Source organism: Schistocerca nitens, chromosome 5 (assembly GCF_023898315.1).
Source record: "Schistocerca nitens isolate TAMUIC-IGC-003100 chromosome 5, iqSchNite1.1, whole genome shotgun sequence".
Classification (NCBI taxonomy): domain Eukaryota; kingdom Metazoa; phylum Arthropoda; class Insecta; order Orthoptera; family Acrididae; genus Schistocerca; species Schistocerca nitens.
Window position 1 is genome coordinate 526702181 of NC_064618.1, and position 27309 is coordinate 526729489.

At 41.2% G+C, this 27309-nt stretch overlaps 1 protein-coding gene across 1 annotated transcript in view; it reads right to left on the minus strand.

The window, feature by feature from the left end:
• The window catches only part of LOC126259616 (kalirin), a 1784965-nt gene that overhangs the window by 50426 nt on the left and 1707230 nt on the right, over positions 1–27309 (minus strand). Inside the window, exons 33-36 of the mRNA XM_049956530.1 lie at positions 11792–12019; positions 7563–7646; positions 5404–5852; positions 850–1006 (exon numbers count right to left, since the gene is read on the minus strand). Of these exons, the coding sequence (XP_049812487.1) occupies positions 850–1006; positions 5404–5852; positions 7563–7646; positions 11792–12019 (918 nt within the window). The remainder of the gene's footprint in view (positions 1–849; positions 1007–5403; positions 5853–7562; positions 7647–11791; positions 12020–27309) is intronic.

The window sequence follows — 27309 nt, forward strand, 5'->3', positions numbered from 1 at the left end:
ATATGTGGACTTTGAGACAATCATTAATTTTACTTGAGACTGTATAGTGTTTGTTTATTCATTCATTCATTTACACATGATGTTCTGTAAATCCCATCTTGTAGAATTGCTTTGAAAAAGTCCACTGTTGCTTTTCCTCCTATACCACTCAGTTGCTTCTCCTCCTATACCACTCAGCTGCTGTTTGTATCTAATACTTCCAACAAATCATTAACATAACTTTAAACAGACGGCTATAAGCTGTCTATGTACTGGAAAAGTCAAGATTTACCTAATACAAATGTTAGTTTTACATGGAAGGTATTCCTGCCAGATATTCACAGGCAACCTGTTAAAAGACTTTGCATAAGAATATAAAACTCAATACAAAACCTAGAGGGCAATGCACAGTTTTTTTCTGCTTCTAAGAGAGTGAGTATGGGTGAAATAATATGGACCAACATGAAATTCAGAACCTGGAAATTAAGTAATATATTATCAGGTATTTTATCACACTGTTCTTCATTTACATACTGACTTTCGGCCTCTCATAGGATTTATAATAGGACACAAGTTTTAAGAGACAAATGAAGTATTGTTATGAGCTTATAATGCAAACCACTAGAAAAGTGACATTTTTAATTAATGACACATGCTATGCCTAATATAAATCAGAAAGTATTACAATGCAGAAAGGTAGAACCATAATCAGATTCAGGACTAGCACTGAAGAACCAAATTAGCATGAGTCCCCATTTTTTAAAAAGTGTTTCAAGATGTTAATCATAAGTTACTGGTTTGTTGTAATTACATTTTGTCAATTGTCTGAATAATAAAAATATGAGGATAAATATATGAAACAGGACTTACCTCAAAATAGATATCATATTCTGAGACTATGTACTCCGAAACGGGTTTGTTTTGACAGTAAACCACATACATATGCAATTTTCTCTCATATCTCTTGAAGAGTGGGCCAAGTTCTTCCGGATGGCTGAGGCATTTCTCTAGAGCCTTCAAAAAGAAGCTAGAAGAAAAGTACATTGCTATAATAAGACCAGATAAAGATGTATGACTACTTTCTTATTATAAATAAGTAATGAGATGTTTTCAAAACTTCAATGATCATGCAATAACCAAATATTTAATAAAGGTTTCTTTCCTGAAAATTGCATGTTTTCAAACCATTACATAATAAACGGACACTGCACAAATAAAACTTACAAATGAATAAAACTTAATTTCATCATTTGCCTGGCAGACAGAAATGTAAATAAAGCTCTATGAGGCAATTTTCTCGCTCCCATGTTGTTGAAAAGGCAAAGGCACAATCAAATAAACATTTGCTAAAATGCCAGTTAATGTTATGCAAATCATACTTTCCCCCTATTCTGAAAAATGCTGTAGTTTTATGTTTGAGAAGGTGCTTGGAAATAAAAGCACACAACAATCCATGGATAACATAAAACACGAATGGCTATCTGTGATGTTTATAACACAAAATTTGCATAATAAGCAAAGATCAGAATTGCAGTACCAACTAGTCTCCTCTTACACAAGAGTAACAATGTAAGTTAAGACAGAATTGAACATGTACAGTATTAAACATGTTGGCCAGCCAACAATAAACAGATGTCTCACTTAACAACATTGATCATTAAAGGAGAATCACAGAGCACAACTCTTGCAAATCAGTATTCTGGGTGACGAGAGGACAAGCAATGAAAAATTAAAACTGTAATCTCGCAGACAGAGTAATTCAAAAAATATTTATTTTTGCTCAGATGAAAACAGTTTGATGTGAAGTCAGTACGGCCATCTATGGAGCAGGATGAAATTATTTTGAGAGGAAATTTATACAGCTTTGCCAAGAGCTGACAATGATATTTTTCTGGAGGGATTTATAAAAAATGTATCTCTAAACACAGCCACCTGTGCTATAAAATCAAATCCCATTTGTGAAACATGAGCACAGTATGTTAATTTTGAATTCTATGGATGTTAGTGTAATAATAAAAAAAAGTGAATTAATTTCTGACTGGTTTTGTGTTTGTTCTGTAAGTGCTTTTAGACAGTCTCTTAATTTCATATGACTTTTATTCTTAAGAGCAAAAGTTGCTTCAAATATGAATATTTCTGAAGGAGATGCAGTTAACAACTGTGAACAATTTAACGTATTGGTGGTGTACTTTAGTTTATAGTAAGAATATTACCAAAAGCCAAGTGTATTGTGATCTATTTTATACAATGAAACAGGGAGGAGATAGAGAAGATCCAAAGAAGAGCGGCGCGTTTCGTCACAGGGTTATTTGGTAACCGTGATAGCGTTACGGAGATGTTTAATAAACTCAAGTGGCAGACTCTGCAAGAGAGGCGCTCTGCATCGCGGTGTAGCTTGCTCGCCAGGTTTCGAGAGGGTGCGTTTCTGGATGAGGTATCGAGTATATTGCTTCCCCCTACTTATACCTCCCGAGGAGATCACGAATGTAAAATTAGAGAGATTAGAGCGCGCACGGAGGCTTTCAGACAGTCATTCTTCCCGCGAACCATACGCGACTGGAACAGGAAAGGGAGGTAATGACAGTGGCACGTAAAGTGCCCTCCGCCACACACCGTTGGGTGGCTTGCGGAGTATGAATGTAGATGTAGATGTAGATGTGAACTTCCTTCCATCTGTAAAATGGACAGGCAATGTATCATAAAGTAAAATGTTATCTCATGTAAAAGCAATGTAAAGTAGTAACAAATGGTGATTTTTTTGTTGACACTAGAATATACCAAACATTAGAGGTTTATTATTACTAAGAGTATTTACTAATGTTCTATTCAGCATCTCTGTAAGCCAAAAAAATTCAGTACAACATCACAAATATCCATTATTTTTCACAAGTCAATGACATATATAATTCCTGGCATTATGACTACATTTCCAAGACATCACTCTGGGTAAAATACACATTCATGTGATGCAGGAGGGTAATAACTTAGTTACCATAGCATCTATTGTGAAATGCATGCCACGTCTAGTTTCATTAGTATTGCTAAGCAGAATAAGCAAAAATTTCGGATATTCTAAATTTCAATTTCCCAGCCTGTGCATAATCTACATCTACATCTATACTCCGCGAGCCACCTTACGGTGTGTGGCGGAGGGTACTTATTGTACCACTATCTGATCCCCCCTTCCCTGTTCCATTCACGAATTGTGCGTGGGAAGAACGACTGCTTGTAAGTCTCCGTATTTGCTCTAATTTCTCGGATCTTTTCGTTGTGATCATTACGCGAGATATATGTGGGCGGTAGTAATATGTTGCCCATCTCTTCCCGGAATGTGCTCTCTCGTAATTTCGATAATAAACCTCTCCGTATTGCGTAACGCCTTTCTTGAAGTGTCCGCCACTGGAGCTTGTTCAGCATCTCCGTAACGCTCTCGCGCTGACTAAATGTCCCCATGACGAATCGCGCTGCTTTTCGCTGGATCATGTCTATCTCTTCTATTAATCCAACCTGGTAAGGGTCCCATACTGATGAGCAATACTCAAGAATCGGACGAACAAGCGTTTTGTAAGCTACTTCTTTCGTCGATGAGTCACATTTTCTTAGAATTCTTCCTATGAATCTCAACCTGGCGCCTGCTTTTCCCACTATTTGTTTTATGTGATCATTCCACTTCAGATCGCTCCGGATAGTAACTCCTAAGTATTTTACGGTCGTTACCGCTTCCAATGATTTACCACCTATGGCATAATCGTACTGGAATGGATTTCTGCCCCTATGTATGCGCATTATATTACATTTATCTACGTTTAGGGAAAGCTGCCAGCTGTCGCACCATTCATTAATCCTCTGCAGGTCTTCCTGGAGTACGTACGAGTCTTCTGATGTTGCTACTTTCTTGTAGACAACCGTGTCATCTGCAAATAGCCTCACGGAGCTACCGATGTTGTCAACTAAGTCATTTATGTATATTGTAAACAATAAAGGTCCTATCACGCTTCCTTGCGGTACTCCCGAAATTACCTCTACATCTGCAGATTTTGAACCGTTAAGAATGACATGTTGTGTTCTTTCTTCTAGGAAATCCTGAATCCAATCACAAACCTGGTCCGATATTCCGTAAGCACGTATTTTTTTCACTAAACGTAAGTGCGGAACCGTATCAAATGCCTTCCTGAAGTCCAGGAATACGGCATCAATCTGCTCGCCAGTGTCTACGGCACTGTGAATTTCTTGGGCAAATAGGGCGAGCTGAGTTTCACATGATCTCTGTTTGCGGAATCCATGTTGGTTATGATGAAGGAGATTTGTATTATCTAAGAACGTCATAATACGAGAACACAAAACATGTTCCATTATTCTACAACAGATTGACGTAAGTGAAATAGGCCTATAATTATTCGCATCTGATTTATGACCCTTCTTGAAAATGGGAACGACCTGTGCTTTCTTCCAGTCGCTAGGTACTTTACGTTCTTCCAGAGATCTACGATAAATTGCTGATAGAAAGGGGGCAAGTTCTTTAGCATAATCACTGTAGAATCTTAAGGGTATCTCGTCTGGTCCGGATGCTTTTCCGCTACTAAGTGATAGCAGTTGTTTTTCAATTCCGATTTATCTTCTTTCATGGCATGTTTTATGGATAAACCCTTTCTGAATAAAATAAGAATACTCATAAAGTTTACAGAAATGGAGGAAGAAATGGTCATGGGCACAATGCAAAATCATCCCTACACTTATGAGCAATGATTGATGAATTGTAAGACACTTAGCTAAATTAGTAGTCTACGTTCTGAACCTGGGTTGTCTCTTGAATGTAAATCCAGCATTTTATATCAAGTTCATTCAATATTATAAGTGGAAAATGATAAAAATTATAGTTAATGTGAAGTATAATATATTATAGAAAGAGCGGGAAAGAAATCTACCACAAATCAGTAGGGAGTAATTAACCATATGGCATGTGTAACTATGAAGTATGACAAGTGAAAGGGAGTATAATGTTGAATACCAGAAGCTTATGTTTATTGTGGCTGGTGAAGAAAATGGAACATTATCACACAGAAAGTCAAGGAAAATATTTCTTTTATCTTACTTAAACCCTATTAATGATGAATTTTATAATTTATTATGGTAAAAAAATAAATAGCCAATGGAAATATGCCATTTTTCTCAATGATGGTCACGACTGACTACTTATGTCTTTTATCCTGTTATTGGGACTGCCATAACAAGCAGCTCATGACTATGAAATTACAAAGAAGTGAAATGCACATTTACTCAAATTAAGGAGATGCTTAAAAACTTAGAAAAAAAACTAAGAAAGAAATATTTCTGACAGATACAGTACTACAGCAAATTTATCAATCTGATATCCGTAATACACTTTAATGGTAGCATAATATATGTGAAGATAATGTTACTCACTCTCTGTGCCACTCATAGATTGCTTCCAAGTTTCCGAACACCATTTTGTCTTTGCCTCCTCTCAGATCCTCAGGCATTGGTATTTCACAGTCTGGATTCCTCATAAGAGGCATGTAGCCCTCTGTAACATATTCCAGATCACGGACATAGTCCCTCTCAGTCTCCACCAATTCTCTAATTACGTATTCACGTTTGCGTATGGCGGCAACTGCCGCGTCCTCAACACTTTCACTGTCACTTGGTGCAGCTGTCGTGCCACTGGCACTGCCTTGTGCTTCACCCCCTTCCCTGCTCCCTCCACCTTTATCATCAGCTGTCTCTTCTTCACAAGTCCCCTGCCCTTCACTACCAGTATTTGTGCTTGTTTCACCATCAGATGCCATTTCACTCGACACTTTTGAATCTCGATTAAGGAGACTGTTCCTTTCCTGATTTTCTGTGTGCTGCTCCTGTAGAGAACACAACATTTCTTCAATGGATGATCACAAAAACCTGTCTCTGTCAATACTTAAATATAATTCTGAAGTGTTAACATGCAGCAGCAAGTGTACAGTCTAGTGTTCCAATTAACTTTATCAATTTCTTGAGAATCCATGCTGAAATGAACTTATGAATTACACTGTGATGCAAAAATGTGTGCAGTGTCAATTATAACTGGTAAGCCATAAGCATTTCACATCTTTTTGTAAATTCCATTACTGAAACAGAAGTGTTTTCAATTGTTCCTACAGGTTTTGAAAGTTGTAACCAATCTATCATTAAAATGAGAGCAGAATTTTAACTTAGACTGCACATAGTCTGTGGGAATAAAATGCAGTGTAAACATTGTACAACTAATCGGAATGAAAATTTGAAATTTTAACTCTGGAATCAATGCAATCATTATGCACAACATAAAATGAATGTCTAGTTATTAACTAACACAAAGACTGGACAGTTTAAAGAGGAACACAAGATAAAAGCAAATGTTGTGTGACTACTTATCAGAACTTTTAAACAATGCTTTCACCAGGAGATATAGACAGCTAGGAAAGAAGAAAGGGAAGATACAAATACCCTACATGAAAGGGCAAGTTGAACACGGAAGACGTAACTGGACATAACACCTCCATTCTGTTATACGTAACTCCCACATGAAGGGAAACCTCACAGCAAATACCAAAACAAGACAAACACAAAATACATAAATGGAACTGCAGTTAATCTCCCCCCCCCCCACCTCTTGCCCTCTCTCAAATATAATTAATTCCTTTCCTGTGAGTCGCATTTCTCTGGCATTAGGATCCAAAGGGAGTTTTCCTTCTTTACAACAATAGAACAACCTTGTTTTGTCTCCCCAGTTTCCTTTCATCAGTCTATTATGGAAGTACATAGTCAGTATTCATGATCTGTCTGGATTTTACTCATATTCCAGTTGTTCTCTATTTGTACACAGATGCTACTCTTGGGTTTCACAATAACAAACATGTTCAGATCTCATCCCACACCAAATCCAAAGATCACTTGCAAAATTTTAATTTCAGAGAACCGTGGCTCCTTACTTCAATGATATCTATGTTTCTTAGTATTCCAAATGTAATCAATATGAAAAACTGTTCCTACGTCATGCTTGTGGTAAACGTAAGTTTAACATTGTGTCCACCAAAAATAAAACTGCGTATGATACCAAATGCCAGCACATGTATAATTCTATATACCATACCTACACAGATATCACACAGATACATCAGCAGCAAAAAATTTTGGATGGCTAATGCTATAAGACAGTGTACACTGACTATGAATACAAAATCTATTGCAAACAAGGTGAGAATTTATTCATATTAAAATAAATTGCAGTGAGCATGTTCCACAAATGCTTACATAAAACTAATTAAGCCAAACAAAAATTAAAGACATTCAGTAATGTGTTTATAGCAAACTACATGTGAACTCCAAGTGTGTGCAAGAGACTACCACCAGCACCTGACTGAAAGAGAAAGCAACAGCATGATATCAATTATGATGATACACTACATTTGAAATGTAACTTCCGAATGTGCCAGTAATACAGAATTGTGCAGCCAAATATACACTCTGAAATCATGCACAACTCAACATAAAGGTTCAGGGCAAACAACAAAAGTAAATAAAAAAGCCTCATTTAACTACAAACACACCATTCGCTCTTTGACGATTTGCTCTATTTCAGCCAAGTCAGCAGATGTGGCTCCCTCCAATGCCTTGAGAGAGAGGCTGGATGACTGTAAAGACAGAGCCATATTCTGACAACTGTTACAAAAATAAGGCCTACTGCTGCAGACACTCATGATCTTTGAAGTTTCTGTTATTAAAGATGAAACTGTCTTCATGATACAAGAAAACTGTATGACAAATTAATGATAAATATATTTATATAATCATTTTTGATTACAGTAACCTAGGTATTACACACAGCAGGTGATAGCAAATGATATTTACAACAAATACAATGAAACTACAAATCAATAAATATTTTTTTTTGTCTTCTTCAAAAATTAATGAAAGAATTCCTTTACAGACCTGAAATCATGCTTAAACTGAAGTTTCTCATAAATAACTGTGTTACAGCATATAGCAGTGGCAAAATATTGCATAGTTTTGTAAGTTTTTTCCCAATGCCGTATTTCATACAGCTACAAGCAAACCACATCTCACATTTTCTTTTATATTCATGATCCTATTGCTTTGCAACCCACCCTTGCATTTTATTTTTTACACCCTGAAATGAATATTTTTCTCCAGAAACAATATCTATGAACTATGCAATATGTTTTATATTTAAAAGCCTCTGCATGTCAGTTAAGGATCTCTGTTACTGTTTAGACAATCTGTATTTTCTTTCCAAATTCTCTTTCTATGCTCCAAACAAACACTCTGCTATTTGCCTAATTTAGTTTTCATTTGATTCTATGTATCTCCCAACTTACAAGATAGAAGTGTAATAAAATATAGAAAGATAAACTGCATAAATTTTTATAAAATTAATAGCACAGATTTAAATATGTATGTTATGTAAGCTATAAAAGGTCCTACATTACTCACAGATAATATCTCATTAAACACCTTATACGTTAGTCAATGATCGGTTGTATTCTGAAAAACTATAAAATCAGCTATAGCTGAATAGCCTGTAAATGCTTAAGTGAATAAGAACCCATTTACACTACACTTAGAAACAAATGTCTGGTGGTGTTCTCATCAGCATCTGTTGTAGCGAAGTAGTATTTCTGTTAATAACACTAGCATGAAAACATTTTACCTTTAGTGAATACATACTGCAAGAATCAATTCTTTAAATACACCGCCTGATAAAAAAAATGAAGCACCCAAACACTCAGGAGGGGTGGAAGAAAAAAAAAATGAAATGGTTTGAGAGAGTTTTTGTAAATTCACCTTGTCAATATGAGCTCACTTACCAGTAGGATACAACACCCCCTCTGACCTAGATGTATGCTCTTGTTCAGTTAGGAAGGGTATCATAAAGCCATTATACCCCATCCTGAGGCAAGATAGCCTATAACTGTTGTACTTGGTTTTTGATACCCTAGACACTGACACTGAGATGAAGTTGATGTCCGAACTGATCCCACCCATATTCTATCGAGGGCAGGTATGAAGACCTTACTGTCCACAGGAGTATATCAACATCAAGCAGACAGATCATACAGATAAGTGCTATGTCTGGATGAGGATTGTCCTATTGAAAAATGGCACCACGATACGGTCACATGAGTGGTAAAACACATTAGTGTACAAGATGATCCCTCAATCACTAAGTCCCCACACCTCGGTGCCACAAGTAACACTGCTGTGGCTCTCCAAAACATTGGAAGACAGGGACCTTTCCCCATGTCGCTGCCTTACTCACAAGCAATGGTCATCGAGGGTAGTGCAGAACTGTGAATCAATGATGCAAGATGACAAAGGATTTTGCAGGGTGTCCATAACTTGTTCTCAGATGGCAGGCACAGATGTGAAGGTGTTACACTGTGTTTGGTGCAGAATATGGCATTCCTCCCTGTCATGGTCAGACACAGTCACCCATAATCCTTGATGATGAGTACACTTGCCCTCACATTCCCATGCAGTCCAACATCAGGCCACTGTCACATCCAAACATTCCACACACCCGACTAGTGCATGATTCAACCAGCCAGCCAGACGGAGACCCACAATGGGGCCCCTTTCAAACTCTGTCAGGTGCCGATAAGCTGTGTCACCCAAGCACACGGCACATCCATCTCCTCCACAGTGATCATTCATCAATCGACATTGTTCATGCCCCTTATACATCCTACCAGACTGGTAACAACACTATACATGAACAACACTAATGGACTATCTTTAACAGAAAATTGCAACTCTAACCATTTACAGACCTGTTATCTGACCACATCTTCTGGTTGCTTCACTTTTTTTGTCAAGCAATGTATGTGAATAAGATTGTGTCCTATGTTCCTTTTTGAACCATACAACACACAGAATATTGAATCTTTGTGTAATACGTGCTTGCTGAACTGAAGCTGATATTTCTGTTTAGGGACAGTATGAAACATTGTTGCATGAAACCCGTTCACTAGGCACAAAGTAAGTTGAGGGTTGTTGTTGTTGTGGTCTTCAGTCCCTGAGACTGGTTTCATGCAGCTCTCCACGCTACTCTATCCTGTGCAAGCTTCTTCATCTCCCAGTACCTACTGCAACCTACATCCTTCTGAATCTGCTTAGTGTATTCATCTCTTGGTCTCCCTCTACGATTTTTACCCTCCACGCTGCCCTCCAATACTAAATTGGTGCTCCCTTGATGCCTCAACACATGTCCTACCAACCGATCCCTTCATCTAGTCAAGTTGTGCCACAGACTTCTCTTCTCCCCAATCCTATTCAACACTTCCTCATTAGTTATGTGATCTACCCATCTAATCTTCAGCATTCTCCTGTAGCACCACATTTCAAAAGCTTCTATTCTCTTCTTGTCCAAAATATTTGTCGTCCATGTTTCACTTCCATACATGGCTACACTCCATACAAATACTTTCAGAAATGACTTCCTTACACTTAAATCTATACTCGATGTTAACAAATTTCTCTTCTTCAGAAACGCTTTCCTTGCCATTGCCAGTCTACATTTTATATCCTCTCTACTTCGACCATCATCAGTTATTTTGCTCCCCAAATAGCAAAACTAATTTACTACTTCAAGCGTCTCATTTCATAATCTAATAACCTCAGCATCACCCGATTTAATTCGACTACATTACATTATCCTCGCTTTGCTTTTGTTGATGTTCGTCTTATACCTTCCTTTCAAGACACTATCCATTCCATTCAACTGCTCTTCCAAGTCCTTTGCTGTCTCTGACAGAATTACAATGTCATCAGCGAACCTCAAAGTTTTTATTTCTTCTCCGTGGATTTTAATACCTACTCTGAATTTTTCTTTTGTTTCCTTTACTGCTTGCTCAATATACAGATTGAATAACATCGGGGAGAGGCTACAACCCTGTCTTACTCCCTTCCCAACCACTGCTTCCCTTTCATGTCCCTCGACTCTTATAACTGCCATCTGGTTTCTGTACAAATTGTAAATAGCCTTTCGCTTCCTGTATTTTACCCCTGCCACCTTCAGAATTTGAAAGAGCGCATTCCAGTCAACATTGTCAAAAGCTTTCTCTAGGTCTACAAATGCTAGAAATGTAGGTTTGCCTTTCCTTAATCTAGCTTCTAAGATAAGTCGTAGGGTCAGTATTGCCTCGTGTCCCAACATTTCTACGGAATCCAAACTGATCTTCCCTGAGGTCGGCTTCTACTAGTTTTTCCATTCGTCTGTAAAGAATTCGCGTTAGTATTTTGCAGCCGTGACTTATTAAACTGATAGTTCGGTGATTTTCACATTTGTCAACACCTGCTTTCTTTGGGATTGGAATTGACACAATACCAAGCACTTAAAATCACACAGACCATACGCACAGATGTTTCAGCCAAGTACACCAGCAGGTAATTGTACTCAGTTGTGGAAAACTGTACACAGTAATGATCTGTAGATTAAAACTTGATTGAAACACATTCTAGCAATATGCACAGGCAATAACATTGTTAAGATAAAAAGCCAACTTTTTTTGATCTTGAAGAGCTCAAAGTTCACTAAGTATATGCATGCACTTGTACTTGACACTTCATAGCTAGAGAGATTGTAAAGAAAACAACATTAATGTATATCACATGATGTTCAGAAAGGGAGTAAGGCACCATTTCTATCCGAGATATCTGTGAACGATCTTACTGAAGAAAAAAAAAATCACAAGTAAATCAGGTTGCAACAACTGGAATCTTTCCAGAAGGATAATGTGAACAGCAGAGTAGTACCTACCCGCTTGCCCTGGCTCTCGTCAGCTGAGGCAGCTCCTGCAACGACGAGTGGCTCACTGATGGGTTTCATGGGTGGTGGCAGCTCTACATCATCCTCTGGCTCCTCGCCATTCTGGTCCACGAAGGGTGGCCGCGAGCTGGGAGCTGGTGCTAGCCGCTCTTCTGCGCTCGACTCTTCACCCTCCGGCTGTGCCACTGCCTGCTTGTTGCCCATTTCCCCAGATGGCAGCTGTAACAAGTTGGATGAACCACGGTTTCATAATGTCTCCAAATTTCAACAGATATCCACTGTTACAAAACTGTTATCCACAAATACAAAAATACTTAAGCAGACATGGGAAATTAAAATTTGAGAATATCTCTTTGCAGTTAAACCATAGGTGTAAACAGATACTACATATCATGAATGTTGACGCATATGAACAGAAGGATGTTGCAGCACCAAAGCTGAAAGCTATTTTCCGTAAATATCACAAAGCATGTAGCTATGCTGTGGAAACAGAGGTCTGTGAACTAATGTACAGGTTAAATGATGAATGTTCAGAGAACATTTCCATCTTTCCTATTCTGATTAACAGTAACTATTATGTATGTCTTCCGCATACTGATTCTCTCTCTGAGGTGTGCTGCAAAACTAAAAAGAAAAAGAAAAAAAAAAAAAAAAAGCGTAAGAGTGAGAGTATCTTCATGCTTTGAGTAACAGTACATCTCGAAAGGTGGATGCCTGTTATTAGAGTGGACTTACAGATTAATTGAAGCTGCCTTAGAAAGAAATTGTAAACTCTGGAAATCAAACAACAGTGTTGAATGAGAAAAATTACAATGCGGTGAAGTTGTTATCAGAAATGCATCAAGTACACACTGCACAAGAATACTGAAGATGAAAATAAATGATTACAGTTTCAGACAAATGGAAACACATAACTATCAGAAAACTAGTATTTAGTGATTTTCATTTTCTGCCATTTTCACATCTCACTTAAGGTGAACGTTGTACCTAAGCTATTCAGCCCTGTACTGTCTCAAAAGACTTTGAGTGGTTCTTCAACTATAAACAATTTTTTTTCTTACTAGGTGATGGCAAGTAACTATAAGTGCCACCAACAGCTGCAGCATTGCGAGTTAAATATACCGGACTAGAAGCAAATGGATCTCAACAATGAAACATGTTTTACAGCCGTAAGTGTGCAACTTTTCAGATGCAACGGCTGGGAATATGCAAAGTTCCTGGCAGCAGAGATTAGATTCCCAATGGTACCCGAACCACATCATATATTTCACAAATAAACTCCACTGTCACTTTATCACTATGTGATCAATGATTTGACTTAAGACGAAAAAGAAGTTAGGTTAATGTAATGTCCGCTCGACGGAAGAGGTGGAGCAGAAGCCTGGATGGAAATGAATGGGGGAAGAAACAGGCTGTGGCCTGGTTGAAGTAACCATTTCAACATTTGCCTCCAATGCCCAGGGAAATAAACCATTAAGGCTTAGCTGAGCTTTGAGCCAGCTCCTCAGGAATAAAGAGGTGTTGGTACTCAAACGATAAGACATGCTCATACTATCTTATCTAATGAGTGATTGCCTCAATGAATTTATATGATTACAAAATTAATGGCAGACTTCTGGTGCCCTTCACAGCGTTTGAATGGCCTAGGTGGTAATACTACTAAGTTACGGATAATGGACGAATGCACAAAATCATTAGAAAACGAATGTCAAGAACTTGGATATACTGAAGACTATCTTCTAAGACAGCCGCGCACATGAGGCTGGTGCGACTTAGCATAGAATACTGCTCCCCTGTTTGGGGTTCTCATCGAGTTAATCTGACAAAGGACGTTAACGAAATTCAGAGCTCAGTATATTTCGCAGTAAAAGATTTGCTCAAAGAACTGGGAGCAGTTGGACGAAAGACATCCCTTTCGCAAAACCATCAAGGGTAAATTCAGACAGCGGGTGTTTAAGGAAGAATCCACAAAAATTCAGCAGCGTCCATTGTATACCTTTCATAAGGATCATGAGAGCAACATAACAATAGGTTAAGCTGCGTACGGAGGTGAACAGCCAGCCACTTCTCCGTCAGTTCACAAGCGAGTGAAACAGAACAGGGAGTGTCAAACAACAAACAAGTATTCATGTTTTCATCGTGCCTTCAGCTGTCAGCGGGTTGGAGTAATGTTCCAGTGCGCGTTGTATTTGATGGAAAAAAAGCAAAACGTATTTCACACAGTTGCGATATTACATTCGCAGTCCTCAGCATTCATTCAGTAAGATCACCTGGTTCTGAACCGCTTCAGTAGGTCCTTTTGGCAACATTTGGTTGATCAAACTTGCGCTTGCACCAGGCGCCATCTACCATTGTTCTTTAAACATCTAAGAACACATCTGCTTGACTGTGGGCAAATCATGTCGGGTTTATACTTCCAGAGAAGCTTCTCCTCGAGTACCCACTACGTTTTCTACATACACATCAACATACTCTCGAAGCCACTGTATGGTGCATGACAAGAGGGCGCTGTGTATCATTCCCTGTCATTCTCCTTCCTGTTCCATTCGCAAAGGGAGCTAGGGAAAAGGGACTGCCTGTGCGACTATGCAAAATCGCTGATCTTTCTTATTTTATCCTTACGATTCTCACGCGGTGGAGGCAGCAGAATCGTTCCACAGTCTAGCGAAAACGCGGGCTCTCTTAACCTTCCTCAATGGCGTTTCGCACAAACATACTGTTATTCTCCCCAACGATTCCTATCTAATAGGCTCATGGAGCATTTCGTAACACTCTAATACTGACCCGACTGCCCTGTAAAATCTTAGCATCATGCCTCTGAACTGCTTCGATGTCTTCCTTGTACCATAGTGGGGCTCCCAAATACTCGCGCACTGGTCAAAAACGCGTCGCACCAGTGTTTTGCAAAGTTATGTGTGCTCTTAGCGTTACGCATAAATGTTTAATCGACGTGACTGACTCGATCCACATACGATTAATACTGTTTCTCCTACCCACCCGCATTAAATTGCATTTAACCTTGTTAACATCTACACCTATACTCCGTAAGCCATTGTACGTTACATGGCAGGTGGGAGGTTATCGATTTTCTTTCCTTTTCTATTAGTATAGTGACCGAAGAAAAATGATAGTCCACGTATATGCCTCTGCATTCGACCTAATCTCTCTTAGTTCATTATCATTATCCTTACGCGAGATATACGACAGTGGCAACGTAATGGTCTGAGTCTCCTTCGAATATAGGTTCTTCAAATTTACGCAACAGTTTTTCGCGAGAACTACGTCGTCTTTATACCAAGGTTTCCTCGTTTAGTTCCTCGGGCATTCCTGTTACACTTCAGTAGGACTATACTGACCTGTTACGAACCTACCACCTCATATCTGATTTCGTTCGATTTCTGCACGCATGCCTACTTGATAATGACTCCAAACGCTAGAACAGAACTCTAGAATTGGCTGCACTAGCGACTTGTGTACGATTTTCTTTTATAGGTGCACTGATTTTCCCAGAACTCTTCGAACAAATCTAAATCAATCGTTCGTCTTCTCTAACACCGATTTTACCTGACCGTCCCATTCCATATCACTTCTTGATATTACTCCTAAATATTAGTGGGACCGGAAAGTAGTGTCGTTTTTTACATTAAATTCAAACACATAAATAATTAACACAAGTTTTTATTTTTAATCAATGATGTAATCATCCTCATTACCAACAACTTTTACCATCTAGTGCGTAAATTTTCAATGCCGCGTCGATAAAAATCAATTGGTTTTTGAGCAAAATGTCTGGAGGTGGCATTTTGGACATCATTCATATTTTCAAGTTTGTTGCCATTTAGAAAACGTTATAACGGTCAGGATATATGGAAATCCGATGGTGCAATATCAGGCGAGCATGGTGGGCGAAGCAATACCTCCCACTCTTAAGTCAGTAACTTCTTCCAAGTTTCGCGCGTAGCGCGGTCTTGCATTATCGTGTTGCAGAATAACGCCTTTTCTGCTGATGATCGCTGGTCACTTTTCAATTAAAGACTGAATTACTAGATCCAGCTGTTCACAGTAAAGGTCTGGAAACACAGTTTCTCCAGGTTTCAGCACTTCAAAATGAACAACTCTACGAATACTTCGCCAAATACGTAAAAGTGCCTTTTTAAGGTGTAAACCTATCTTGGCTGTACTTCCTGGCGATTTATTCGGGCCGCGCTGAGTGACCGCGTGGTTTGATGACAGGGACTGCGCAGCCCTCCCCGCAGGAGGTTTGAGTCCTTCCCCGGGCGTAGGTCTGTGTGTTGTTCTTAGGATAAGTTAGTTTAAGTAGTGTGTAAGACTAGGGACCGATGACCTCAGCAGTTTGGTCTCTTAGGAATTCACACACATTTAAACATTTGATTTATTCGGAAGGAGCCACTGCCTTTTGGGTTTAGAATTATCGTTGAGGACCCATATGTCGTCGCCAATGATCAAGCGATCAAAAAACGCTTCTGTATTGTGACGATGACACAATAGCTTGCATGTGGTGGCTTGTTAGCTTTGATTGTCTTTACCAATATGCTGCAAATGTTCTTGGATGGTCGACCAAGGTTGGCTAAGAGTGTTTGGCAGCTCCTAGATTGTCTGACATGGATTTGCTTCCACTTCCGCCCTTAACATCTTATTGTCTATAAAGTCGTTGGTCTTTCTGATCGATATGAGTCGGAAAGATGAACATTACCCGATCTGAACTTAGAAAACCACCTTTGGCATATGCGAAGATCTAACGCACTTGGATAAATACCGCAAATATTTTCGGGTAGCAATTGTTACGTTACTACCCTTGCGAAACTCAAAAATCTCACAATGCCGGGTATGTGCTTCTTCTGTCTTTTCACCATAAATTGCAATACAATTAGATTTAATTATTTACGTTTAAACAAGTCACTCTAATCTTAAAATGCCTTTCGCAAGATTTTGAAGTACACAATGAAATGATAAGGGGCAAACGAATATCGACAAGTGCAGAAACGGCATTATCTTCCGGTTCCCCTAATATGATGTAGCGTGCTCAAGACGTTGAGTACCAACCTTTTAATCAGATGCTATAGTGTTCTTTCCCTTTGTTATAAGTATTACCTTACAGTGATATGCATTTAAAGGGATCTGCCACTCATTACACAAATTGCAAGCTTTGTCCAAGTATTTCCGCAATTCTTCACCAGCGTTCCAGGGTGATACAAACCTGTTCACAACGGCATCATCAGAGAACAATCTTATAGTGCCGCTGATCCTTTCTGATACAGCGTTCATGTATGAAAGCTTATTAGGGTTCCTTCGGGCACACACGATGTTTCGCTTCTGTTGAACATTCGCCGTTCAGTTAAACGTACTGGCTACTATTAGTCAAACATTGCTCGAAATGAACACACATTTACGAAGATACTCTTTATGGTTGCATCCTGTTAGTAGTCGATGATGTGGTGCCTTGTCGAACTTCTTGCGGAAATCTGGGAAGATAAGATCCACCTCTTCGCCTTCAACTATTGCCTGCAGAGACGTCGAGTATGAATAAAGCAATCAGTGTTTCAGTCGAGTGGTTTTTTCCCCTCCTGAAACGGTGTCGATTCATTCAACCAAGGTGCCACTCATCGCACCGCAGTGCCACGTCATTGGCTGGCAGGAGTGATAGAGAAGCCAAAAACGGAATGCGCTGTTACAACCGAAATTAACGAAACGACAAAGGGCCCCCGTGGAGCCGGGGCGTACGATGCTGGACGAGCGATACTCACAGGGCCGTGGACGCCGGAGGCAGCGGCCTTTGCAGCAAGCCGACAGGGCCAAGCGGCGGGAGTCGCGCAGTCCATGCTATGTCCAAAGTAGCGCTTGAGCGTCGAGTACAGAGCCCGCGTGTGCATAACGTCCTTCATGGCGGGCGGCGGCTCGTCGACTGTGTAGCGTCGGCGCGAGAGCCCCCTACTTATGGGCTACTCACCCCTCCCTGCCGTCTGTTCCCCCCTCCCCCTCCTCGCGCGAGGCGTCGCGTCAGCCCGCGGCGCCAAATATACTCTACCCCGTGCCTCGCTGCTCGGCTGTGTCGCGGCGCCCCCTGCTTCACGGAAGCTGGCAGCACTTCCGCGCGCCTATCGCCTACAAAGCCGGAACGCCGATAGCACTGGTTCTCCGATACCCCTTCTGGCCGCGAGGTTCCTGCACCGCCGCTTCCGTCAAGTTTCTTCACTTTTTAGCGCGAAGTGGCTGTTGTAACGTGAGAGTCGGGGGATCCAGCGCGCGAAGTCCACGGCACGGAGGCTTTGACCTGCACGTCTCGTCTTCCTCTTCGCCGAACTGTTCCGTGTCTTTGTGGTGCAAACGGACAGCAGCCGGGTGGAACCCCGGCGGTGACTGTGCTGCTTCGGCTCACTGATAGCAACGAAAAAATCTTACAAATGTCATCAGACTGCCTCTGTTGTCTCAGGTGCTCCACTGTCACGTCAAGGAACTGTCGTGGGTTCGAGTTCCGCTTCGACCACGATTGCAGATTTTAATGCATCGTGGAGATCTTTTGACGTGAAAACGTGTATTTTTTCGAAAAATTTGAAAAATGTCATATTACCGTCTTGAGCTGCTGGTAAAATACTTGATTTGTACAACAAGTTTCGATCGCCTGATCATTATCACATTCATAAAAGTAATCAGAGTATCATGTTAGGCGAAATATAAAATCGTTTTCGTCAGGCGATAAAACCACGAATAATACACTATTATCATATCGCAATATAAATTACGTCGTCAACCTATAAAAATTGTGCTAGGAAGTGCACACATTAACGTCAAGACCGTAATTCGCGTTAATGCTGTGAACAGATTTATACCGCCGGCCGGTGTGGCCGGGCGGTTCTAGGCGCTTCAGTCTGGAACCGCGCGACCGCTACGATCGCAGGTTCGAATCCTGCCTCGGGCATGGATGTGTGTGACGTTCTAAGTTCTAGGGGACTGATGACATCAGATGTTACATCCCACAGTACTCAGAGCCCATCAGATTCATACCACACAGAGGCACTGAACATTAATGTGTACACTCCCTACCATAGTTTTTATAGATTGACCACGTGATTTATATTACGATATGATAACAGTGTATCATTTATGGTTTTATCACCTGACGATGACGATTTTATATTTCACCTAAAATAATGCTGTCAATACTTTATGAACCTGATGATGGTCAGACGACTGAAACTGGTTGTATAATAAATATTTTACAGGTAGCTCAAGGTGATAATCTGACATTTTTCAAATACGTAAGAGCTGTGGGGCATCACTGCCAGAAAAGCGAATTTTTTCCGTCGGTCGAACTTTTGAACTTTTTGAAAGACAAAATACCGTCACATTTGAATCTCTGATAATTACGAGGTTAACAATGTGTAAACAATGGTTGAGTCAGCAATGGATATATCATGTCCGTACGTGTTTGTCGCGCGCAGTATTTGTTTTACCTCTCAGTGAGGAAATGTGTGACGTTATCCACATGAGTACAAATAGAAATCCGTTAAATTTCGATTACACGATAAACCACACAAATTTAAGGGCTGTCATTCAACTAAATACCTAGGAATTACAATTACAAACAATTTAAGTTGGAATGATCACTTGGATAATGTTGTGGGGAAGGCAAACCAAAGATTGCGTTTTACTGGCAGAGTACTTTGAAGATACAACAGGTTTACTGCAGAGACTGCCTGCAGTACGCTCGTTCGTCCTCTGCTAGGGTATTGCTATATGAGATCCTTATCAGATTGGATTGACGGAGGACGTCGAAAAAGTTCAAAGAATGGCAGTATTTTTCTTATTATCATGAAATAGGGAAGAGAGTGTCACGGATATGAGTGCGAGTTGCGAAGGCAATCATTAAAACTAAGGCGTTTTCCGTTGCGACGATATCTTTCCACGAAATTTCCGTACCAGCTTTCTCCTCTGAATGTGAAAACATTTTATTGTCGCCGATCTACATAGGGAGGAATGATCATCTTAATAAAATAAGGGAAATCAAAGCTCGTGTAGCAAGATTTAAGCATTCTTTTTCCCACGCGCTGTTAGGGAGTGGAACGGTACAGAATGTGAAAGTGATTTTGAAGTTGATTAAAAGACGCGCTCTCTGACTGTAGACAGTGATAACATCTGTGACAACGATAAAAGATAGTGTGGCCAGAGATGATTATTAACGAGCAATCCAGAGCACTAATTAATTAGTAGTTGTTTGTCCGTGTTGAGATCTGAAAGAGACTAAACTCAGATTATGAACTGTGTAAAAAATGTACGTAAGCCAAGTATTATCAACCTTGTGAATGTATTACGTGAAGGTTGTGTATGAAAATATATTCGGGAAGTTTTTAAAAGTATTTTTAATATTTATTTTTTAGTCCATGAAAGTACATCGTAACAAATGTTTTGACGATCGTGAGGACGTGCAAGGACACTAGTAACAATGGAGGGAAACATCAACGTGTCACCGCAGCGTTGAAGAGGTATAAGGAATCATTTGGAGAATGGACATAAGACCATTTTTAATTTTTATATCTATGTACTCATAACGAAACCTTATTGTTCAATTTCTTCTTCATTAGCTACGGTGGCTGTTCGGATAGCCGAAACCCCTCATTTATCCGTTAATATATTCCAGAATAATCTTAAAAAAGTCATTTAACCCTTTAAATAATATTTCCCTTATCATTTTCAAATCCTTTTCCCATAATCATACAAGAAATAGTCTGAAGGTGCTTCGAAGAATCCTCTGCCAGGCACTTAAGCGTGAATTGCAGGGCAATCATGCAGATGTGAATGTCATTGTACCAGTGTAGGCGCATGCGCGTGATTGTCACGAATTAGCTTTGCGCAAAGTTATAAATTGGCGTCGCATGCAAACGCGTTTAGCTAGGACATCGAATCGTGTGTTTTTGTGAAGAGCTTGCGCAGCACATCCAGGGTCCGATTTGAGGCAATAAAAAGGTTATCCGGAATATAAGTGAAAATCGATATTAAATTGGAAATTACAAAATAATGTAAAATGTCGTCTAAATGGTCAGAGTTAAAGAAAACGCGAGTGAGAGGAAAGCCCGCGTCTAAAGGAATTTAACAAGCCTCAAAAAATCCAGTGCTGAGAGAATGCTAGACCTGGGGAAACGTCGAAAAGGAAATGAAGAAAACGGCGCAAAGCGATTACGTAGTTGGCCCATCGGACATACAATAAACAGCGACACTCCATATCTGTGATTGATCTATTCTGTTATCACTATACTACTTCGTATTAAACAGTTCAATAATTAAATTACATATTAATAAGAAATACTTGTTATGATTTTAGCCCGACGTTAGCAAATCTATGGCGCGACCTAGGTTTCTTTTCGAAATTTTATAAAGAATGTAATTTTCACGCTTGCAGAGAGAGCTAGAGGGAATAGATGCAAAAAAATATTGAAAATCGGTTTAGTATGATATGCAGATGCAGCACTTCCGGAGTTGCAAAGGGTGCATCAGATCCAGTCGCCTGCTCCATGAGCACGACAAAGGCTGCACGCTCGATCCATTACGAACATAAGCAGTTGACGAACATGTTGAACTGTTAAATGAAAACCGAAGAGCTTTCTCCTTTCTCCAAAACTGTAACTGGAAAAAAATTAATTCAGGAGCACGAAGCTTTTTTTTCAAATTTACAAAATAAATAGAACAGTGGCTTAAATTCTGACATTGATCAAAACGGTCTGTTTAACTAAATTTCTAAAAATATTCCTTGATGACTGCCCAGACTCGTTAGACATAATGAATTAGTCATTTTCGAACGATTTAAATTCATTAGCTTCTTGTGATATGGGTCCACAGCTCACATATTTCTTTTTTTAAATTAAGTCATTTTCGCTTTTAGTTGTAACTGTTTTTGCTTATTTCACTATAGCAATTTCGGCGTTTGTGCCGTTTCCAAGCATAAGATTTCATGGTACATTATTTCAAAAAGTAGGTTAAAAATAACATTCCTATAGGATAGTGTTGTTCTTGATGGTAATATCATTGGTTGTTATTAATGATAGGAGCAGATTTGTTACCTACTGTATCACGTCGATTGAATTCAACCTGCATATCAATAACAAATCACTCATGCCATTAATAACAACCAAAGACTATACTACCATCAAGAGTAACACAGTCTCACAAGAACGTATTTATACGACATAATACAACATCAAATCTTATGCATGAAAGTGACAAGTGCCGAAATTGTAATGGTGAAATAAAAAGTTACAGCTAAAAGCAGACACCACACCTTTCTAAAAAATTACGTATATTCGAGTTTCGACGGCACTTACGATTTTACCTAGCATCGGCAGTCACAATAGCTAACAGTTAAAGGCATTTCTCTAAGTTAAAAATAACAATAAAATTATCCCAGGCCGACGTTTTGGCAAAGCAGTTTAACCATTTTAGCGTTGATAAGTATTAAAAATAACATCCACATTGAAATTACCGAGCCGGCCGGAGTGGCCGTGCGGTTCTAGGCACTGCAGTCTGGAACCGAGCGACCGCTACGGTCGCAGGTTTGAATCCTGCCTCGGGCTTGGATGTGTGTGATGTCCTTAGGTTAGTTAGGTTTAATTAGTTCTAAGTTCTAGGCGACTGATGACCTCAGAAGTTAAGTCGCATAGAGCTCAGAGCCATTTGAACCATTTGAAATTACCGACAATGTCTAGGATTTTGTGAAAACTAAAGCTAGGAAAATAGACTTACTGTACATACGTTTGTAATTTCTTAAAAACTTGAAAATTAATTTCATGTTTAAGTATAGTACGTATGGTAATAAATAAAGATTTTAATTTTTTTTTGTAAATCCTAAAACAAAATTAACATCCCATTAAAAGCCTATTTTTGAACATTAGGGATCAGGTAGCTGGTGAACCTAACTTCAACGTCAGCTGGGAGCGGCAAAAGTACTTGTAAAAAATGGTTCAAATGGCTCTGAGCACTATGGGACTTAACTTCTAAGGTCATCAGTCCCCTAGAACTTAGAACTACTTAAACCTAACTAACCTAAGACCATCACACACATCCATGCCCGAGGCAGGATTCGAATCTGCAACCGTAGAGGTCGCGTGGTTCCAGACTGTAGCGCCTAGAACCGCTCGGCCACCTCGGCCGGCGAAGTGCTTGTACCTTTGTGGTGAATAGGCTAGAGCCGTCTCCGAGAGCATGCGTCGTAACTCCTCAGACAGAATGGAAGGGAAGAGTCGAAAGTGGACACGTACAGGAACAGTTTGATTTTAGGACAAGCAGGGCTGTCAAGATGCAATTTTAGCACTGGGCTAATTTAGGTAAATCGTATGAATGGCGAAGCTTTTCTATAACGTAGAAAGGGGTAAAAAATTTCAATTTTTAAGCAGTATGGTATTAATTACAGGGACAGAGGGTCAGTTCTCTTTATGAGAAGCAGACTAGAGTTGTCCGTGCTGACGTAAAAGTACAATAGGCTAAAGTCAGGAAATGGGTGAGGCAGGGTTGTTCATTCCCACCACTGATATTTCATTTGTGCACTAGCTGTAAACAGACACCCTCACGTAGAGCGGAACTGACTACTAGATGTCAGGACAGGCAGACTCGACCGTATAAAAGGAGGCAGAGAAGCAGTAACAGGAGAGCTCAGTGTCTTCAAACGCGCACTAGTCATTGGATGTCACCTGAGTAACAAATCGATCAACGACATTTCGACGCTTCTAACGCTGCCAAAGTCGACTGTTGGTGATGTGACTGAAGTGGAAAGGCGAAGGAACAAAACCAGGCAGACCTCATATACTGACGGACATTGGCCGTCGAGCACTGCAGAGGGCGGTTGTAAAAGTCGCATGAAATCACTCGTGAGTTCTTTAGTGCTATCAGCATTACAGCTAGCAGGGTGACATTGCATAGAGTGTTAAGAAGAATGGGGTACAAAGGTCGAGCAGCCCCTCGTAAGTCACATTCCTCCCGTGAATGCTAAGCGACGCTTGAGGTGGTGTGAACAGCAACGTCGTTGGACAGAGGACAGTTGGACAGTGTGACAATCCGATGGAAGGGTTTGGTTTGGCGATTGCCTGGAGAACGGTACCTGCCATCACGTCTATTGCCAACAGGGAAGTGCGGAGGAGGTGGTGTTGCGGTATTGGGACGTTTTCCGTTGTTGGGGTGTGGTCCCCTTATCGAACATAACAAAACACCACATGCGGAAGGATATGAACTTATTTATTGCGTACAGTAAAGGAACAGTTCGGAGACGATGATTATATCAGGATGACAATGTATCCTGTCATAAAGCATCATCTGTGAGGCAATGGTTTGTACACAATTACGTTCATGGCATGGAATGTCTGCCCCGAGTCCCGACCTGAACCTGGTGGAACACCTCTGGGGTGAGTTGGAACGCCGACTTCGCTCCAGACTCCAGCGGCCAACATCACTACCTTCTCTGGTATCTGCTCTTGATGAAGAACAGGCTGCTCTCTCATTCACATTCCTTCAAACACCTCACTGAAACTGTCCTCATCAGTGTTCAAGCCGTCATATAGCCGAAAGGTGGACATAGCTAATATTAAAGTCCACTAAATCATGTCTGGATGCTTTAGAGAAAATGACGCATACTGAAGATGCAGTGAGGCAAAGGACTACTTCGGTGTGGGAGTTTACTGTTATCGACAGATAAAGTGAACAGATATTGAGCTGAGTTCTTTTTAAAATGGAATGTTTGATAAGTAATGGCTATAATACGGACATAAACCAAGAGTAAAGTACAGTAATGATGCCCGCCCGGTTAGCCGTGCGGTCTAACGCACGGCTTTCCGGATTGGGAAGGAGCGCCTAGTCCCCGGCACGAATCCGCCCGGCGGACTTGTGTCGAGGTTCAGTGAGTCGGCCAGTCTGTGGATGGTTTTTAGGCGGTTTTCCATCTGCCTCGGCGAATGCGGGCTGGTTCCCCTTATTCCGCCTCAGCTACACATGTCGCGATTGTTCCGCAAACAAGTTCTCCACGTACGCGTACACCACCATTACTCTACCACGCAAACATAGGGGTTACACTCGTCTGGTGTAAGACGTTCCCGGGGAAGGGAGGGGGGGGGGGTCCGAAGAAGGGCCGAACCGCACAGTAACCCTGAAAGAGTGGTTCAGTGCGGGGCTGCGGAGGGGTGAAGTGGAAGTGGACTGCGGTAGTCATCGTGGTGTTGTGGACCACTACGGCTGGGGCGGGGGACGGAGCCTCTCCGTCATTTCTAGGCCCTCCGTTTAACATGCAATACAAGGTAATGATGCATCATCTAGTAAATCACAATGTAGTCCCTCAACAAGCAGGAAATCTCACTACCGGCCAAGTGAAACCTTCGTAGTACCTCTGCTTCCTTTTCCATTCTGTCGACGATTACCTCATTCGAAACAGAGCTCAACCTCGGATTGGAGACAGACAGGGAGGCAATCGGCTGTGATCTTTTTCAAACGAAGCGTCTCAGCATTCGACTTAAGTGATTTTGGGAAATGATGGGACTCCTAAATTAAGATGAGTGGGTGGAGGTTTGAACCCAGCTCTTCCGCATTGTGAGCCCACTGTCTAAACAACTGCGCCACGTTGCTTGTTCTCACGGTTAGCAAACTGTGCTAACTCTGGGAGTTAACGGGTAATAAAAATGGGATTATATACATAACTGGCTGTCATCCTTGAACAAATCTCACATGGAATGGACCGCTCATAAAAATTACGATTGGCCATGCTCCGATAAATCACACTTTTCAGAGAACATAACGGTCCTTTTATAGTTAGCGTATCAAATATGACATGCATGTTCACTCAACTCATTCACCGAGGCTGGGTGATAACATGAAGGCTGCAAGTAATTTCGCACGTTGTACCTTGTGTAGTCGAGCACGTGATGTCTAACTCTGCCAAAAGCTAACGAGCTGTTAGCTCTCTTCTTTTTTTGCGTAAATGTAACGGGAGTGTTCACCTTCCCTATATGGTCGCTGACTAAATGTAACAATTTCCGCGTATATTGCAGTTACTTAAGGAAGCGAGCTTGAGAAATCTCCGCCCGAACAGGCCGCGGAAGGCTCAACGGTACCGACCGACCACCGTGGCATCTTCAACCATTTAGCGTCATCGGAGGGGTGTGGAGTCCGCACACTGTTCTCCCGACCGCTGTCAGTTTTCGTAATGTGGATCTGCTACTAGACGGTTAAGTAGGTCCTCAATTGCCATCCCGAGGCTGAATGAACCCCGGTAGCTCAACGGTGCATGACGGCCCAGATGGTCACGCATCTAAGTGCTAACCACGCCCGACGGCGCTTAACTTCGGTCATCTGACGGGAACAGGTGTAGCCATCGCAGTACGACCATTGACTTAAGCTTCACACATGTAGACTAAAATTAGCGCCCCATTTATGTACTGAGGATGGCTATAACGTCAATGAGACACTTGCCTTTTCCGAGGTAGAATACTCCGAGGAGACTACGTTCTGAAGTCTCCAAGTTCAAGACGGACGTTGAACAGCGTCTAGTTACACCTGCTGGCTTGTATCAAATTGAAGGCCTCTGCACGAACACGGACCTTTCGTCAGAAAACGACAAGGCTGTAGAGGATTCTAAATTCTGGATAAATGTCGTACAGTCTGGGAAGTATCGCGGCTGTCCTCCAAGTGAGGAAGACGGGACCAGCGGCGGGAAGCTGGGGCAAAGGCGGCGAGCAGAGCGCGTCCAAGGACCCCGGGAAGTTTATTTTACCGCGCCGGCCGCAGAAGGTCCTACGGAATGTAGGTCGCGACTGGTGGCGCGGAGCGGTTCGCACGAAGGCATTACCGCACAGCTTTATCGGAACGGGAGCTGTGCCCGCCAAGAGAAATGCTGGCTGGACGTGAGACAAACGAGGTTCGGGATCGTTCTGGAGCACTTCTCGGAACAAAGAAGTCCTCTCTCACCTTGGCACGATTGTGGGGAGGAAGCCAGAGTCGCTGGTGATACGGCGACGCCGTACGTATGCTACGACGTGCGACAGGGTGTTTCGCTTGCACACGCAAGACGGTTGGCGTCTTCACAGTCATTATCTCGCACCTGGTTTGACGAGAAACGACGCGCAGCATCCAAATAACATTACGCAGTGAGATGCTTATTTAGGGCCCGAGTAACGCGTTTTTTGCTGGTCAACATAATGTTTCCAGGGCATTTATAGTTAAATCCCTTAAGCGGTGGTTCACCTAGAGAAATTTTGGGTCCACGTGAATGTACTAATAAGTGGGGCGGTTCCCTCAGTCTCTCTCAGTGGAACAGATAGTCTCGTCCCAAGCGCTAATGTTAGGGATAAAATGTGTCTATCTGTTAGATTCTGCTTGCGGCCGTGGTGATCTAGCAGGCTGAGCACTACATTCGGCGTTGGAGATCCCGGGTTCAACCGCGGATCGAGGCGGGGATTTATCCTCGTTCCAGTCCCTCCCGGACGACGCCAGGTTCACTCAACCTTTTATCAAATACGTACAGG